Source organism: Electrophorus electricus, chromosome 12, assembly GCF_013358815.1.
Source record: "Electrophorus electricus isolate fEleEle1 chromosome 12, fEleEle1.pri, whole genome shotgun sequence".
Taxonomy (NCBI): Eukaryota; Metazoa; Chordata; class Actinopteri; order Gymnotiformes; family Gymnotidae; genus Electrophorus; species Electrophorus electricus.
Genome location: NC_049546.1, coordinates 16,969,272 through 16,988,097, shown reverse-complemented (window position 1 = coordinate 16,988,097; position 18,826 = coordinate 16,969,272). Strand labels below are relative to the sequence as shown.

Below are 18,826 nucleotides of genomic sequence, written 5' to 3'. Positions count from 1 at the left end.
GGTAAACTTGAATTTTGACTTTTTTTTCCATATTGTAGCTGTAATTCAAGTTTAAATCAAGTTGTGCAAATTCTGAAATTTATAGCCATATAAAAGAGGCATGTTTGGTTGAATGTTTAATTTTAGGGCTAGATGGTTCAAAAACTGGAATAACAATAGATCATTTTTGTTCTGTAGAATATTGAGCTCTAATACTCTGCAGGACAGAAATCTGCTGTTCCAAACGGAAGTCGTTGTTTGCACTATTCAGCCCGTCATTCTGGGTAACCCATTTTATGCTGAGCTTGACCTCACGTCGGTGTAACGGCACCTCCAAGGTATCACCGCAGTCAGATTCCTGTGATCCATTTTGCCCTCGGTGGTTTGAAAAAGGGGACAAGCAGGGGACTCGCTAACATGAAGAATCTTGTATATTCCGAGGGCTTGAATATAGCTTTGTTTTAACAGTGCTCTACCTGAGGTCACTATCAGCTGTTTCACTAAGCGGCGGTGAGAACGTTTGCACTTTGTTGCCTGTCGTCTCTTACAGAGAGATGCCTTTTAGCTCTTATCTATGCAACTGCTATCCCAGCTGTCTCACTCAGATATTTTTAACTGCCCGATTCTGCTCTGACACCGGCAAGTTGTCCTCTGCTGGGCAGAGCAGGGAGACATCAGTGTTCGGGTGGACATGTGGACGCCCACGTTGGCCACGGTCTCCGGTAGTGCGGCTTATTGCTTGGGAGTTTGGAATTTGCTCTGCATAATGAGATTTAGGCCTGGCCTCGCTACTTAATTAATTTGTTTGTTTGCAAAACTGATGAGACTTAAGTAAATAAATAAAATGGATGGCTAAAGAAATAAAACAAAGGGAATGGGGACGCAGCATTTGTTTGTTCCCCTAACCTTTTGTGACTAAATGCAGGCTTATTTAAAATAATAATAATAATAATATTTCAACCTGTCCCCAAATGAGGAGTAACACTCGCCACCTATGACAGTCAGTCCTCTCCAAGCTGTGTTGCAACAACGAGGCTGATAAATACGTGACACCATTCATGTGCGAGTTCAGTCAGAAGCCGTGGTTGTCCTCCCCCTCCACCCCACCCCCAGCGTGTAAGCAACCTCCTTCCCACCATGTCGGCCTGCCGTCCAGGCCAGTGGAGCAGTGGTTTACTCGAAGGAATAACTGCTGCCAGCACTGCTGTGCTTTTGGCAGGGAAACATTTGGCTGCAAGAGGCCCCTGTCTCCTGTTTCACATACCAGGAAAGAGAGGCAAGACCCGTTTTAGTTTCAATAATAACTGCAATAAGAATAACAACGATATTTGTGTAGCTTTTAGCCATTAACATGTCTAGCATCTTTTGAAATGGTCTAGCCCAGGGCTACAGAGCTCTAGTCCCGGAGGGCTCAGGGTGCAGCACATTCTGGGAACTTCGCTGCAGCCTGGATCGTTTTGTTAATGATGTTCAGTTAATGATCACAGGGGGTCAGGGGAATGGCCAGACTGTTCTGCATCCCACCCATCCAGCGCTACGCTCAGACGCCCCGCTTCCCTGTGCTTTTGACATTTCCCTTTTCACGTTGTTTCCGCTCATTCTCTCCCTTTATTGGGGGGGGGGGGGGGGGGGGGGACAACTGCTTAGTCATGCATCTTTGCGTGTATGAGCACTGTAGTGCATGTGGACAGATTGGGGAAGTTAAGGAGAGGATTCTGTAATATGCGTGGTCAAACTCAGAGCCAGCCAAGCGCACTACAGTCAGGAGGCATGATCTGGCCTTCGCTACTCGCACGATAACAGGATGGCATGACCAGATATTCCATTTCCTTTGCAATGCTGTAATGTCAGAATAGCATTTGTCTTCTCTTTTGTCATGCTCAAAGTTTAAGGAACCAATTGCCTAAAGCATACATCCTGCAAGCAAGGATGGCTTTAATCAGAGATGTTCTGTCTGTCTGCTCTCTGTAGCTGTGCAGAAGACCGGGTAGGCAGACGCCCGCCATGCCTGTTGTCTTTTATGACTTAAAAACTCTAGTTATGCAGGCTGCTCTGTGTGCTCCTTCCTGACTACAGGCCTCCAGGATCTAGTACAGGGGACATTTGGTTGGTCGGTTGGCTTTTCTTCCCCTTTCTTTGGCCCTGGAATTATGGGAAGGATGCTACTGGTGGTATTGCTTCTATTTTCTTTCTCCCTTTCTTTTTCAGGAGTCCAACAGGACTCCTTGGAGACAGACTGAAGCTTTATTACCCCTGGCAGAGCCGTGGCCCGTTACCATTTTATAACGCTCCATTTGGAGCCAGCTAGTGTGCTGCAGTCCAGCCCAAACTGAGTAAAATGGGTTGCAGTCAAAATGGAGGCGTGTGTGTGTGTGTGTGTGTGTGTGTGTGTGTGTGTGTGTGTGTGTGTGTGTGTGTGTGTGTGTGTGTGTGTGTGTGTGTGTGTGTGTGTGTGTGTGTGTGTGTTCTTTTTTTAAATTCAGTTTTTTTTTGCAGTGGCATGAAAGCAGTTGTATTCAGATCACAGGCAGCATCATTTGTCTTATTTCACTGATACTTTATGCAAGAGGTTTATCCAGCCAGTTTGTACTCACTTACTTTTCCTTGTTCTGTGTTTGGCTGCATTATTTGTGCCTAGCTCACAGTAGTGTTCTCTCCTCTGCGTAGGTGATGAAGGTGAACTCTGAGAAAGAGTTGTGCATGAAAGCTCGGGCCAGCAGGGGGCATTTAGATACAGTATCACAGCAAATGGCCTCTCACCCACAGTACTTGGAGAGCTTTCTGCGCACCCAGCACTACATCCTGTACATGGACGGGCCCCTACCCCATCACTACCGCCACTACATAGCCATCATGGTAAGCTTGCTGTTGTACCATTGTAGTCTGGTTTACATTCCTGTTCATACACCAACATTTAAAGGAGTCCAATTTAGCCACACATTCATCCTTTGTGCACAGTAAACAAATCAGTGAATCGCTTACTTATTGTTAGATGGCAATGAGAAGAAAGAGAGGCTGACGTTCAAGAAGCAGGTAGTTAAAACCACTTGCTGGCATTTGCAGAAGGAACATGTGGGTGCGTGTGTGCATGCATGCGCGTGTGTGGGTGTCTTCCAGGCTGCAGCGCGGCACCGCTGCAGCTACCTGGTGTCTCTGCACTCGGCTCAGTTCCTGCGGGACGGGGGTGACCCACAATGGCTGCAGGGGCTGGAGGCGGCACCAGCCAGACTCCGCCAGCTCGACCACATCAACAAAGTGCTGGCTCACCAGCCCTGGCTCACCGCACCCTCACACATCCAGGTATGGCACAACATACATGAGCGCCACCTTCGCCCGCTAAGAAGCTACCGGCTCTCTGCAGTGTTGGAATGAAACAGAAACTCAAAATGTGGCAATAATTTTACCAAAGTGAGAATCGTTGTTTGCACCACTGGTGGTGTTTGCCAGTGGATGTGGGCGGTGTTTGTAAGTGAACACGGGTAGGGGAGGGAAGCTGTTTCTGGACCCCTGACACTGTGCTGCCCCCGCAGGCTCTGCTAAAGCCCGGCGAGCATTGCTGGTCCCTGGCTGAGCTGGTCCAGGCCGTGGTGCTTCTGGCCCACTGCCACGCGCTCTGCAGTTTCGTCTTCGGCTCGGCCGCTGAGGTGGATGCGACCCCCGGACCCAGGCCGTCTCGTGGGACGCCCCCAGGCTACTGCCTCTGCGACGCTGCCAACGGCAACGCCGCTGTCCCTCTCGCAGAGCGAGCACCCCGCAGGCGGGTAAGGGCGCAGCTTCAACCCCTGGATTTGTCTCTGGTTTCTATTTTTAGGAAAACCCACAGCAGTTGCTTGACACTTTTTTTAAAAAGAGCTCGTATAAAGTCTGGGTACAAAAAATACTTTATGTAAATGGGAGACTTGACATTGTCTCTGAGGCTTTTTGTGGAGTGTTGTAAGCTAATATGCATAATGGATCTTTTTCTCCTTTGTGTAGTCCCTTGACTCGAGCTGTGAGCTGGCCTGCCTTCGAGAAGGAATCCATAAGTCACAGGAGGAGAATGAAAGAAAAGGAGATCTAAACCTACAGTCTCACACGCTCCTGCATATAGGTGCGTTGCGGATTACTGTCAGCCCCTGGCTCAGTGTAGCATGACCTGAGCACATCAAAACACAGTGTTGACATTTGCACTGAAGAGGAGTGCATGTTTTGTTTGGCTTTTGGGTTTGTTTGTTGTTTTTTTGTTTTTGTTTTTTTGTTGTTGTTTTTTTTTAAACTGACTAATGTCCTTCCTGAATTCTACACAACGGTTAACCTGTCCGCTCACCTTCTCTGGGATCAGACGCAGAAGAGGAGGAGGAGGAGGTGATGTGTTCCATGGACCCTTCCCGCTTTGTAATGGACCCCGAGTTTGGCTACCAGGAATTTGCCCGAAGGGAGGAGGACCATTTCCAAGTATTCCGGGTGCAGGTGAGGGCTTTGACGCAGCATTGGATTACAATGGAGCAACCACCCGCTTCCAGCCTACACCCTTGCTGCTTCAGGCGGGCAATTCTAGACTTTCCATTCCTTAACCTTAAAGGAAGACTGCGCTGTCTCTTTAGGTTTCCTTTGTTATACTATTTGAACATGTGGTCTACAGAATTATCTGCGTGTGTCCCAGGCTGGATTAATACGCTCATAATCTTTCAGGTAACTACAGGGTGGCGAATGCTGTTGTGATGCATTTATGCATTTGCCTGCAGGACTACTCTTGGGAGGACCACGGTTTCTCCCTGGTGAACCGGCTCTACTCAGACATCGGCCACCTGTTGGACGAACGTTTCCGCAGTGTGGCCTCTCTGCCCTCCCCCCATGACCCTGACCTCAAGAGAGCCATCTGGAACTACATCCACTGCATCTATGGAATTAGGTACAGGTGACATCCAGCAGTAGTCCAGCTCAAGGAGTGCGTACGAATGCTTTTACTTTTTAACCACTCTCTGCACCTTCCCACAGGTATGATGACTATGATTACGGAGAGGTGAACCATCTGCTAGAGCGTGGATTGAAACTTTATATTAAGGCGGTGGCCTGCTACCCTGACTCCACCAAGAACCCTCTTCACCCCTTGCCCTGGGCTCCTCTCAAAGCCTCAGAGAAGGTATCATCATCAGGAATCCAGTCCCCCCACCCCCCCACATCACCTGCTAGTACCAAAAAAAAAAAAAAAAAAAAGCCCTGTACTGCTCTCACTACTGAGCTCCATTTAAAATATTTTCTCATGTTAAACTACAATGTATGCATATTGAATTAATCTGAATAAGGGGCTTTCCTCTGTGTTTCCTCCGCCTCTCTGCCGTAGGTCCATGTGAACCTGCTGGTGATGGAGGCCCGGCTCCAGGCGGAGCTGCTCTATGCGCTAAGAGCCATCACGCAGTACATGATCGCCTAGGACCCCAGCCATGGAGCGCGGAGAGAGCAGGGGGGGAGTCGCACAGTCACTTACGGTACAAGACAGACCTGAGCCAGGGCCAGTGGGGACAGGCAAGGGAAGAAGATGGATGGGGAAATGAGAGCGAAAGCTGAACAGGCTGGTGAAGAGCAATATCTCTCATTATTCATGGCTCCTATACGTTCTCATTTTCAGAGATTACTTAAGTGTGAACCAAGGTACTGCTGTGAAAAATCTTGGAAAAAAAACTATTACTTTTTTTGTCTCTGCATGTTGTTCCCTTGCTCCTTTCTTACTTTCTTGCATTTTTGTGTGAGTGTGTGTATATGTGCGCACACATGTATGTGTGTCCAGTGTGTTTCTTTTTTTTTACGTTTCTTTTTGAATATCCTTGTTTGTTCCAATGTGCAATTACTTTTATTCTGTTGTTGTTGTTGTTGTTGTTACTGATATTGTGAATAGTTTTTATCATTGTGGGGTTTTTTGGTCTGTTGATTCTTGAATGGGAGAATAGAAGTGTCAGTTTCAGCTGTAGAGTATTGAGTGGTAAGATTGAGGCAAAAACAAGTGACCGAACTCCCAAATCAGAGGTCTGTGTTTACTGAGGCTAAGTGAACAGACAAATGATAATAGAATGTTTAACAAGGTTTCTGAATATTTCAATTTTATGTTCAGAACAAGATACAACAGACAATGTGGGAAAGGTTATGTGGCTATGAATTTGTTTTAATAGCACTTTTAAGATAATCATATTTGGGCACCAAATACTCTTACAGCAGCATCCAACTGATCTTGAAAACCATCATAAAAGGATGTGATTTCATATGACTCCTTTTAAATTACCAGATGTTCTGCTGACTTATCCAGCATTAATGTGAATAATGAAGATGGTAGACACAAATCTGGGATTCAGAAGAGTCTGGCAGAACTTTCAAATGACTGACACATTTTAGGAATTTTACTACAAATGTAGTTACCTTATGATGTGCACTCCACTGACTATGGGGCTTAGAATAAGCTTGTTTTAATGTTGAAACATATTGGTATAGGTCAAATGAAGGATTTAAAAAACTGATCTGCAAAACGGTTCAATTATATTTTTGCCATCTGTGATAAGGTCAAAGGTCAGCCTGCCGTGATGCTTCCTGTAATTGACCTGCACAATTTGTTTCCTTGCACTGGACTTTTTGCACAAAACCCCATAAGTGACCTGCATTGCCTCTGAGCAGCTGTAACTGTTTTTGGAACAAATGACCTGGTGAGGCCTAGTTTCACTGGTACCACACTGATGCCATAGTTATGTTAAATGTTTTGGTTGTGGAAAAGGCCAAACTTGATTATTTGGCTAGGTCAAGCCATGATAGTATTGAAGAGTTGCAGTTTTCTACTGCTCATGTAAGGTACATTTGGCAAAGAAATATGGGCACCATCATTGTTCTTTCTTTTTTTATATTTCAAACACATTGCATTACTATACTATATCACTATGGCTATGTTCAGAGTTCGTGTAGTACTCAAATCAGATTTGTTTGGGTTTGGTTTTTTTTCCTTTTGTCCTTTTTTTTTCTTTCCAAATCTGATAAGACTTAGGAATTTAGACAATATATGGATTAGAACTGAAGTGTTGCAATGTCAAGATAAGATGTGTAAGGGGGGGTAATTAATGATTTGATTGCCTTTCTAAACCTAGCCAGTGACTGTGTTTTGTTCTTTTTTTTGTTGGAGGTGTTTGGGGTTGGACAGATGGTGCTGAATCTCATCAGCTTTCATTTAGTATAGCACTGTGGGATTCTTGGGAGAATTAGAAGTGCATATCAGAAGAGCACCAAAACAAAGTATGAATTTCAGTGTGCTAAATTTTTTGGGCTGACTTCCTAGATGCCGATTAAAAACTTTTCAGACAAGAGACTGTATCCTTTAGTCCTGGACTGCGTGGTTTGTGATGAGCCACAGACAGCTTCATTAGCGCGGTGCCTTCAGCTTATATCAGTAACAAACTTGGGCTGGTGGTGTCATTGGAACAACTGGAGTTGCAGCTTGCGCATGCTGAACTGAGCCCTGTTTTGTAGCATGGACACCACTGTTTATCGCTCCTGCACTTGGCAGTCAAACAAATCTGCGACCAAGGAGCTCACAAGTACAGACTGTTCAGTGGTTTGCCTTGGAGTACCAGCCAACGCACAACAACAGCAGCAGAAGCACCGAGCCTCTGCACCATCAGGCTGCTCCACATTTTTACGGAGCTTACGTGTGCTGTTGTTTACCCGTCATACCATCAGCATGTCTTGATTTGTTTCTCCCTGATAGCCTTGTCTGACAGTGAAGAGCAACAGAGAACTCTTTCCCCCTTTTTGCTTTACAAACCCTCCTCTTGATGGAAGAACTAAACTGTGCCACGGAAAAGGAGACCTGAAAGACAAGTTGATATTTACCACGTAAATGTAGGATTAATAAATGAAAACAAACAAACAAACAAAAAAAGGTCAAAACTAGCAAAAATCACACACAAAAAAAAAGTTTCTTCAAATATGAGCTTATTTTTTCTATAAAGATATGCTATACCACTTGTGTGTCTCCTGTTGTGTTGATTCCACATGTGTTCCTGACTCTTGATCCCTGGCTGTACATTTTATTTTTATCTGAATGCTTTTGGTTTGTTAAAACTAGGCAGATTGTACTTTCATGTCAAGTTTATGAATGTAAATGCTCCAGTACAATAGCTGTGACTCAGACTCGTTGTTCCTCACCACTGAGGCACTCCTGCCATCTTGTGGTAGGCGCTTGACTTTCTCACACATGGAAAAAGGGGCAAAAAATAATAATTGGATGCCAGCTGCAGCGGAAAGACGTTAAAGTCCCTGTAATTTTCCCCCATAATCTATATCTTTTTTTTTATTTCATGTTTTTTAGTTATTTACGATGAACCGGCAGTCAAAGAATGATGGTGTTTTCTGGTGTTTGAATATCTTCTTTCCGCCCGCCCCTGACGTTTTCTTCGGTTGGATTTGAGTTAGGAGGGGCTAACTTTGGCGTACAATGCCAAGCCTGCCGATGTACCAGGCAGAGTTAGCGACAACTTTTGTCGATCATTCTGCTCCGTCATGACATGCCCTCATACTTCTGCACAAGCAGCGGCTCAATTTCTGGAGCATTTAACTACTATTAAAGTATAATAATACATATTTATTAACGGATTTTTTTGTCTGCAGGTTTAAGGTCATTTCTCTCTTCTTAGGTTTATGTAGTGTAGCGCTAGGATTGCTATTCTGTTGAGGCCTTTAATCCCCGAATCCTTTTCCTGTTTCCAGTGAGCCAGTGTTCCTAACTTCAGCTAAAGTAATGCAATGACCAAAGTATTTGTTCATTTCAAATACTATCAATCACATAGTTGGTCTTCTTGAATAATGCCACATTCATTTTGAGGGTGCTTGGTTTTACATCAGTTTTAAAGATGCTTAAATGCTTTGTATGTAGAGGATTATTTTTACCTGTTATTTGCAATGTCTTTAAAACATAAACAGCACCAGTAGAGATGCCATTGATGCATCAGGGACTGAGACTTTGTCCCAAGTCCCATGTCTGATGGCTGTCTTAATACACCACAAATGTTTCGTTTACTGCAAACAGCAAAGAAAAAAGTTCTTCCTTAGAACAGAAAAGGACATCAACCTCACCTGAACACGAAGCTCACAATGACATTTAAAGCAGATCTAGATTTTTTAAAATTGCCATCACTAGTGTCAAATTAAGACATCAGAAAAAATACCTCAGGAACTGCAAGATGGTGAAATTTTAAACCAAATTTTGAGACACCACCTGGGATAGTTTCACATGCTGTAGATAATGTAATGATGTTGAAATAAGATTTGAGTTCTTTCATTTCCACCTCTCTAATCAACAGATTCAATACAGTACACAATGCACAAAGGAAGAATAAGCCTGTAGCACAGGTTGTCACATACATGTACCATTAGAGATTTGACACTGAACCCACCTCAGCTAATCTTCATCCCAGATTGGAAACATCCAGTGACACTACATTGGTACAGGTGGGGCAATGGTAGCTCAGTGGTTGCGGTACTTGACTTGTAATTGGAAGGTTGCTGGTTCAACCCCCACCACTGCCAAATTGGCCCACTGTGGGCCCCTGAGCAGTCTTTAATCCTCAATCGCTCAAGTTGTTCTCATTCATAATTGTAAATTGCTGTGGATAAAAGCATCAGATAAATGTACATTAATTTAAGTAACTACACAATTATAGTTGCAAATCACCAATAGGTTATGCCATAATTTAAATAATGTACCATTAAAATACTAAGAATATTTGAAATAACCACAAACGACAATGTGAGTTACACAGATTAGGTTTATTTCGGTTATCCTTGACTGGTTTCACAGTCACCTCTGGCTAACTTAACAATGAAATAAGAATGGCAGGGAAAAAGAAGAAAACACAAAACAAATCAAAGCAATAAAGTACACGTACAGTAAATTGGCTATGCACAACTCACCAATCTTTTACAATGCCCTCCCCCATTAAAAACAAATGAAACTCATGAGTCAATCCTATCCATAAACTAACATTTAGTTAAACTGGATCTGTCAGGAGAAAAGAGGAAAAACTATAAGAATTAATATTAAACATGAAAAAGCTAATATCAAAAAAGAAAAACGTGATCTGGAGTCAAGATAGAGTAACTTCTACAGAATGTTTGAGGCCCTCTCTCTTAGGACTTCTATATTTTTCACTCCTAATGTCCAACCAACCAGCTTCTCGCAACAGAACACTTCAAATAAAAATGCTGCTAGTCACTACACCCACTATAAAAAAAAAAAAAAAAAGTTATATAGTTTGTCAGTCACTTTGTAATCAAACCTAAAGACTAATTTGACAGGCAGCCCAGTTCCATTTTTCATGTTTGTAATACATCTTACTCTGAATATAATCACAGAGACTGAATATAACCAATTCAATTGTGATTACTTTAAAATTAGCATAGAAACATACAAATTAAATTTTTGCACTACATCCTGCTTGTCTAAATGTAGCCTAATGGTTTGTCATTCATAATGCACATTGTTCAACACTCACTAATGTAACCACAAAATCAAATCACCATCATTCCAAACTCAGAAACATTCACACATGCATGACCAAGCAAAAGCCCAAAAGATGAGAGCAATGATGTAAACGGTTAATTGAAATACAGATCAATAGCCATAACAAAATAACACTATATTTCCTTTTTTTTTTAAAAAAAGGACTGATTTCAAGAAATGTAGTGCATTATTACTTGATGTGTGGCGAGAGACTCATTCAATGGCTAACCCACCTCTGCTTTCCAAAATTTAGGCTCTACAAAAATTCATTATATTTGGGGATTATGATATAGGTAAATTTATCTATTTTCTACATTTTAGAAAATGTACTGAATATGTGCTGCATAAAATGATACAAGGCCCTAAAATCTAAAAATATGGCCCTCTTAATTGTAGATAATATCTAGCACCGATCAATAGGAGGAACACGCATCCTCTGCAAAGACAGAGAACTGCTTTAACAGTTCAAATCTAATATACTGAGGTTATTACAGTTAAATGATGAATAATGTCCAATCCATATAAACAATGTGAATGCAGAAGTTAAACTAAAGGAGTAAACCTAATCAACCAATTAAATGAAAATATCAGGCTAAAAAAGTAAGGAGCAATATGATTTGCTCCAGAGGAACATGCTATAGTGTCCATTGGCAGTTTACAACTTTTAATCTAAATTCGGTAAATGCATACATTATATAATTTCTCAAAGTGGAACATAAATCATACTTCTGTAATATTAAAACATTTAAGTGATGGCTGGGTAACATTTATAAAAATCAGCAATGAGTTGTAAAGTGATTATCTTGCCTCTTCCTACAGGAAGTTTTTTTTTTTTTAATTATTATTATTATTATTATAGTAGTATTTAATATTATTATTACATCATTAACCATATATATATATATATATATATATATATATATATATATATATATATATATATATAAATTTTAACCCTGAGAGTTAAACATTGCATTATAATCATCCACTTTTGATTAGCTTTTTTTGTTTTTCCTTTTTTAATATAAAGATGAAATCATATAAATTGTCTGAATTGTCTGGCAAGTGTGATAGAGCTCAATGCATCATCCTTGCCTTTGCCATTACCAAATAGAGATATCACATAGAAAATCCTAATTTGCAAAGCATGTTGTTGTTATATTAAATGCACCCATGCAATCCATTTATTTGACAAAGGAATTAAATCCTTTCTGAGTGGGTTCAATTGTGTAAAGCTTATCTACACTGCAATACTATCATCTCAAGCCCTCCCAGGCTGGCATGCAGTTCTTAGTGTTCCTTTGGTTATGTATAAAATCTACATGCATTTCATCTTTTACAAAAATAAAAGATTACATAGAAAATGACCGTTAAAAATTATCGGACCATTTATGCAGTTTAAAAAACACATTAACAGTGTATTTTCTGATTAGTATGAATATTTGTCTAATATAGCCCCATCTAAATTGGACGCTAAAACTATAGTCAACATACTCAATTGTTTGTTTTTTTTCTCTTTAACAAATTTATACAAAAGATGTTAGTACTACATGAGATAATCACTGAGAAAATGTCTTGTGAACATATTTTTGTGTAGCATTTGCTGACAAGTGAAGCTTTGAATGAAATTATTCAACATTACTTAGGATTCTTTTCTCCATTTGCTGAATTTAAGCGCTTAAAAGTACTAGAAACATCAAACATCACACAAAAACTTCAAATATTGCATCCTGAAAAAGGGAACTCAATTTCTGATATCACTATGCCATTCAGATTGCTGGCAGAGTGGTAAAAATTCACAGAAACAGAGTAAGTAAAATTCTATGGTAAAATCAAAATGCCCTGTGTATAATCACATTTCTTCATACTGTTAATAACAACACAATTTAAGAATAAGTCATCAAACTTGAAGTCTCACTCAGTGATCTGCCTCCACTCTTCAGCACACAAGGGGAAAACACTTTCCTGAGCAGATGTTGCAAATGCCAAATTAAAAGTTAAACCATTAAACACCAATCAAACCACTTTGAAATATTTCACTTTAACTTCGTTTTGCCTCCTCCTTCTAAGAAATAAAACATGAGTATACTTCGTACCACTGAGTGTGTGCTATCTGAGCACAGCTTCACTGTCCAACTATACATTATGATCTAGGCTCAGTAAAACCATCTCTATTCAATCTCTATGGTGAAGATTGTGTTGTTGTTGACAGTGTTTCTGTGATGTAATGCTGCCTTCAGGAGGTGGTCACAGTAGACAAGTGAGCTGGGTCATGCACCCGATCCACCAATCCACTGACGTGATCAATGCAGCATTATTTGATTTTGATACTCCATTCTTTTTCACCTGCAAAGTTTGATTCCCCCTGGCCAAGTTAGTTTTGCCTTTAGCTCAAGGAAGAGGAGTACCATCTCAGTCCTGTGCTATTTTGGTATTAGTAGAAGGCAGTACTGTAATAAACATGATTAATAGTTTATTAGTTGTGCTTCTTCACTACTGTCTTATTTTGCCTCTTCAACAACTCTGTCATCCAAAAAACAGCAACTCTGAAAAACCCTTGCAAATATTGTGTGAAAAAAAAAAAATTCAAGACATTTGGGAATCTATGTGTCCAATAGCCCATGTCCTCATCTATATTGGCACTTGAATAAAACACTCCCTCTTCCCCCATTCCCACACCCCAAAAAACCAAGTCGGTTTGTTTCTTAAACCAAAATAATTAATGCATTTGAGGTACAATGGCAAATGTGGGGGCAAAATTTTCCCTGAAGGGGTAACATTTTAGCTAATGCACCACATGGGTTTCCATCATTTTGTTACTTTGTTAGGGATGAAGGGCTTTCCTGCAATGAGAATAGAGAGAAGAGTGATTAAACACCCTACACTTGTACATTTTTGTCCCTACAGTGACATGGTAAAAAAAGTTTAAAGAGAGGCTTATTATTCTATTGTATATGACTTGCAATTAGTGTTCTTGCTTAAAAGGCAAAAGGGCTGAAGGCAAAAAAAAAAAAACTATATGTAAAAAGACTATATGTACCTTACCTACTCCTATCTTTAACAGAGTTAGCTGGGCACCCAGTTGTGAGACGAGCTCTGCGGGGTTGATGGCCCAGGATAACTTTGCGCAGCTGGTACAATAGGATCAAAGTTGAAGTCAATTGCATCTCCATCCATAAGATCACTGTTGATGATGTAATCAACATCACAGTCTAAGTTCTCTGTGAACATGTCAATATCCAAGTCTGTGGGGAGACGGTCCTGAGAGGGCAAAAAGCAAGCTGGTGTACCAAACTGGCTTATTCCCTGAAGACCGCCATTCCCACTTTCTGAAGGAACAGATCCATGCTGAAGTAGCCCTTCACCTGGCAACTGATGCGGAGTCTTCATGGCTGTTAGCTGTGGTGGTTCCTGGCCCATGCCTGATAGCAGCATGCCAAAGCCCATTTGAGAGTGCTGCTGCTGTGGCTGTAACTGGGATTGAGGCTGAAGGGCCATTTGCCCTACTGGGCTGGGTTCCATACTTTTGCCCAACATCATTTGACCAGGCTTGCCTTGGCTGCTAGATATGGGGCCCCCAAGACCCAACAGATTAGCACTTCCCTGACTGGGCATCAGAGGATCCACCTGAGTCATCATGACATCATTTGGTGGGGGCGAGTCCGAAGTGAGTAACGCCTCAAGACTGGAGGGCACATGAGTAGTGAAGCCACTTCGAGATCCAGACCCTGGCAGTGGGTTAAACAGTGAATTTCCAAAGTTTGATGGGCTTGTGTTGGCGCTTCCTCCCTGCTGAACTGAATTCTGTGACCCTGGCTGGGTTGGTCCCTGAGGTCCCTTTACTGGCTGTATCTGACGATAAGAGGGAAAGTTAGACCCACGAGGCAGCAAGGTAGATGCAGAGGGAAGTGGTGTAGGTGGAGCTTGTGGGGCTGTGCTTGGGCTTGCACCACCTTGCTGCGCTGTCATTAAGGTAAGTCCGTCAATTAGGTCCAGTTCTTCCATGAGGGTCTCGGTAAGTGTAGGTGGAAGACTGCCAGGGGGATAGCCACTCAGACGACCATCCTCAGGCAAGTCATCTTCATCTTCTTGTCCTGGGGCAATTGGTGAAAGCCTTCCACTCAGAGTGCTGGCGTTGGAGCTGGTACGTGGCCTGAAGCTTGTCCACATGTCTTGGTCATCCAAGCTTCCTCGGGATGATGGACTACTATTGTTCACCCCCCACTTTCCAAACTGAGATGGAGGACCAGGACTGTCGGCACCCCCTGCACCAGAGGCGCCCTCAGCCTGTATGGCACCACCAGCTCCTGCCTGCTTTTTGGTCTGCTTTGCCCGCATACGGCTTTTCAGCAATTTAGTGCTATTGTCCATGGAGGCAGCACGGCGACGAGGGGCTTTCCCAGTTTTCCCCCCTTCAGGATTAAGCATCCACCAAGAGCTCTTTCCTGTAGATTCATTGTGCACTCTCAAAAACTTGTTGTGGAGGGACAAATTGTGACGAATTGAGTTCTGCGTAGAGACAAAATAACAACAAAATAAATAACTATGAGGTGACTTGTCTTGAAACAATGGGAGTTAAGCCAAGAGTTACTGGTTAATTTCGAGTCTACATGTTACAGCACTAATAAATCTGGCATAAGGTTTTCAGTATTTCTAATGTAAAAATGTCACTGACATGGAAATATTATTCAGAGTGATCACCAATTAATTTATGTGGGGCTACAAAATTTTAGTCTGAAATGATCTGTACCTTCCATCCAGCAGAACTGTTGCTGTCTCCTTTATCCTTAAAATACGGCACAGTTTTAACCATCCAGTCATAGATCTGTGCCAGAGTGAGTCGTTTCTCTGGTGAGTTCTCAATCGCCTGGCTTATCAGATCAGCGTAGGATTGATTCCCCCAAGCATTGCGTCGAGATGAGCCCTTTCTTGGCGTGGCCCCACCCACTCCAGCTACCACTCCTCCCTCCGAGACAGCAACCTTTTCGGGTTCAGATGTGATTTGTTGGGGCTCCTGTTTATCTTCATCAGCAGGTGGGGTTCCAGCAGCAGACTCAGTGCCGTCTGTCCCCTCTGCTTTGACAGCTGAGATGTCGGGTCTAGGCAAGGGCCATGTGCATGACCTCGGTCTGCTCTGTGGCTCAAAATCTGGGTCAATCGGGGGTACGCTGTCTGCCTCCATTGTTATGTGTATTCAGGAGAATTTCAAGGGAGAGCCTGACAATACTGGTTAACTGCTAAGCACGTGGTGCTATTTTTAAGTAAAATATTACAACAGATCTATAGATCAAAAGATATTAGTTTATCATTCACTTAACAAGCCTATTCTAGCTAGATTGTTCATTTAAAGTTTGGGTTTGTGACAGAGATGCAGCAGTGATCTCTAAATTATACCAGTAATTTAGATACTTGTTGCTAGACTAGTTATGAAAAATTTCAAACAGCCTTTTTTTGTTCCCCAACCACTAGGAGAGTGGTTGATGGCGCAGGGACATAATCTGGACACACCAATATAGCGTCAGTTAATCCTCAGATTGGAGATTAAAAGGGCCAAATAATCTCCTTAATAGAAACTATCATAAACCTTCAATTTCCACAGAGGGAAAGAGGAAAGAAATGGGTCTCTGTTTACATAAAAGAACAAAGGAAAATCATATAGTATTCTAAACCATAAAACTACTAGAATACACAGAAACATCTGGATTGCTATCAGAAAGTGTTATATAAAAAATGAGACTAAGTCATCCCTTCACCAAGACATGAGTGTCAGGGTGATCTGAACTATAACTGTACAAGACTCAACCATCAGCAGAGCTTATACCAGGGAAATAAAATGTTAAACTCATATAATGAAGAAAAAATATATGTGGAAGCAATAATTAATTAGCCACACTATATAATAAATTCCCACTTGCACACACGGCAATAACTCAAAGGATTACCTTCCACACTTGTCATTTGTAGCAGCGAATAGACTACTTGATATAGCAATATGTTCAATTCTTAATCTATAGAAAAGGGCATTTACCTGAAAGATGTTCAATATATAGTGATAAAAGACAAGTTTTATAACAACCCTTGAAATAATCTACTGTTTTCAATAATCTAAGGATGCAAAAGCCCGCTGTTTAATACAAAACACTGTCTATTGGCCTTTAAAAAGTTTTTCCAAGTAAATGTAAACTATTTGTTTGCGAACTATTAGGGTGTGCATCAAAACCAACCGACCGTTTGTCAGTCTACTCTGAAGTCCAATCTTTAATTAAAATATCAATTTAAGGTATTATTTGAAATATCAATAGAAATGTCAGAACTGAGCCTTTATGCCGATGCTTTCACGTTGGTACTCGCCAAAAAGCGAATAAAATAACTAACCATGCGCCTGTGTGTATATGTTGTGCGCGCCTTGCTAAGCAACTAATAGCATAGCCTTTAAAAAGCGAATATATAACAGATGTCACAGTCCCGACGGTCACTGGCGATTCATAGGTCTGATCCCAGACGAAAAATATCTCTCAGTCCGTATTATTGTAGTTGAAGCTGAAGTTGAAGTTGAAGTTTGCACGCTTCCACACGCCGTATGTGCAGGCGCGTGTCACCATCTGCCATGTTTCTCCAGACGTTACTACACACGATGCTCGCGCGGGCACGACTACGCCGAACAAGTCCCTCCAAGACTTCGTATTTCCAGCAGAAATCAGGTTCGTCGTACACTTTCGAAAGTAAAAGCGTTCAGTCCCACATCTTGAATTCAGCCGTCGGCAACTCGACTACCCCGACAAAACTCGCAATCATAGTTTTAACGTGGGGAGAAAGTAGACGGCCACCTAGTTAGCCAACTCCTCCAGTAATTTATGAGTTAAAATCCCTCCGCAGAAGTGAAAGAAAGCAGCTTTCCTCAAGGAATCCGGTTTCCCATCGTAGTTATTGTTCAATCCTTCCCACTGTATAGTTAATGCTGAAAATGAAAGAGTCATTCATCGTATCTATCTTGTTTTGTTTTGTTTTGACTCGAGGCGAAGACTCCCTTCTGACGTCTGTTTACCACTGCCAGCCAACGAGTACTGCGCTTGCGTGAAGGGGGTTGCCGGGAAATGCAGTCAGCCATGTGATAAATTAGACTCGCCTCTGCTGTAAACAGGTGTGGTAGGAATCTTAAGAAAGCTCTTAAGATCCCCTATGCGATCGTTGTGACACTTTCGTCTCATCAGTATAAGTTATAAGAGGAGCACTAAAAAGTGTTATCACAGCGGCGATGAGAATGTTAGTTTGTGCTATAATCTGAACTGATCTGATCTACTGATAGATCACGATTTTTACCACAATTAAATATTGTAGAAATGCTATTTTAGATACATTTAAAGGTTATGTTAAAAGTTAGTATACGGTCATACAGACAGTTTCTGATAGTCATTGGACGCTAATGGTTAATTACATTGAACTAAATATATATTCTAACACCGTGTTAACCATTACAAAAAGGTGGTTTAGAAAGAATATTTGGAATGTCAAATTATTTAGCCGAATTCGAAATTAATTTTATATAGGCGTATTGAGACCCTTATTATATCGTATATTCATTGTTGAAGCTAATCTTTGTCTATGAGAGCATGTCACAGTACATTTTGGTGTTGACAAACGCTTTCATCTGATCTGTTGCTGCTGGTGGTACTTGGCATCGTATTTTCCATTAGTAAACTTCCTGTTGTGTTGAATTGTGCCAACTTTACAGTCTCCTTTAGGTCTCCTTAAAAACTACATTCACCACAAGCAGTTGTGTTCAGCGCCTCTTCTGCCAGTGGTGGGCGGCACAAGACACGTTGCATGATGCAACCCTGAGCTCCAGATGGGTCGTGGTATTGGAACATTTCGTTCCATGCAGTTATGACTGTAAACGCGAATAGCCTTACCGGTTAAAGATGTTAATATAGCCTACATTTAATCTTTCGAAAATGTACACAGTTGCTCGTTGACTGCCTGTTTAAAACACAGATTCTTACTGCTGCTATATGGGGAAAGAGCCAAAAAATTTATTCCAAACCGTCTGTATGCATTAACCTTGATCTCTTCGGTTCTCAAGTAAGATATAAGGTCTAAAGTAGGATATAGAGCGTAATAATAATAATAATAATAATAACAATTAGGTTTAGGAATGTTTTAATTAATTTAAAAAATATTGAAATATGTTGGTGCGGCACTATTTTATATGGGCAAATACACTGAGTATCTTAAAACATTAATTCAATAAAACTATATGTCTAGCACTAATAAGGAGGAAGAAATGTGACAAATAAATAAAACTATAAATAAATGTGCAACAGAAATAAATACATA

General features: G+C 41.4%; 2 protein-coding genes across 6 annotated transcripts in view; one reads left to right on the top strand and one right to left on the bottom strand.

Moving 5' to 3' along the window:
• The window catches only part of si:zfos-80g12.1 (sestrin-3), a 13,951-nt gene extending 6,242 nt beyond the window's left edge, over nucleotides 1-7,709 (top strand). For 3 of the 4 annotated variants that reach the window (XM_027012990.2, XM_027012991.2, XM_027012993.2), the window contains exons 2-9: nucleotides 2,647-2,835; nucleotides 3,097-3,279; nucleotides 3,510-3,740; nucleotides 3,955-4,069; nucleotides 4,301-4,428; nucleotides 4,704-4,870; nucleotides 4,957-5,101; nucleotides 5,303-7,709. In XM_027012990.2, coding sequence (XP_026868791.1) covers nucleotides 2,647-2,835; nucleotides 3,097-3,279; nucleotides 3,510-3,740; nucleotides 3,955-4,069; nucleotides 4,301-4,428; nucleotides 4,704-4,870; nucleotides 4,957-5,101; nucleotides 5,303-5,392 — 1,248 coding nt within the window. In that variant the 3' untranslated portion in view covers nucleotides 5,393-7,709. Of the gene's footprint in view, nucleotides 1-1,092; nucleotides 1,256-2,646; nucleotides 2,836-3,096; nucleotides 3,280-3,509; nucleotides 3,741-3,954; nucleotides 4,070-4,300; nucleotides 4,429-4,703; nucleotides 4,871-4,956; nucleotides 5,102-5,302 lie in introns of all 4 variants that reach the window. The other variant, XM_027012994.2, reaches the window with a different exon arrangement.
• A 4,991-nt stretch (nucleotides 7,710-12,700) lies between these two features.
• Nucleotides 12,701-17,602, bottom strand: foxo4 (forkhead box O4). 2 transcript variants are annotated; one of them, XM_027012978.2, is made up of 3 exons: nucleotides 15,243-17,602; nucleotides 13,533-15,001; nucleotides 12,701-13,335 (listed from the first exon to the last, which is right to left on the bottom strand). In XM_027012978.2, the coding sequence occupies exons 1-2, from the start codon at nucleotides 15,672-15,674 to the stop codon at nucleotides 13,559-13,561; spliced, it is 1,875 nt and encodes a 624-aa protein (XP_026868779.2). In that variant the 5' UTR covers nucleotides 15,675-17,602; the 3' UTR covers nucleotides 12,701-13,335; nucleotides 13,533-13,558. The 2 variants fall into 2 exon arrangements, with proteins under 2 accessions (XP_026868779.2, XP_026868778.2); XM_027012977.2 differs by having other exon boundaries at nucleotides 13,538-15,001; nucleotides 15,243-17,601.
• Nucleotides 17,603-18,826: the final 1,224 nt, after the last annotated feature.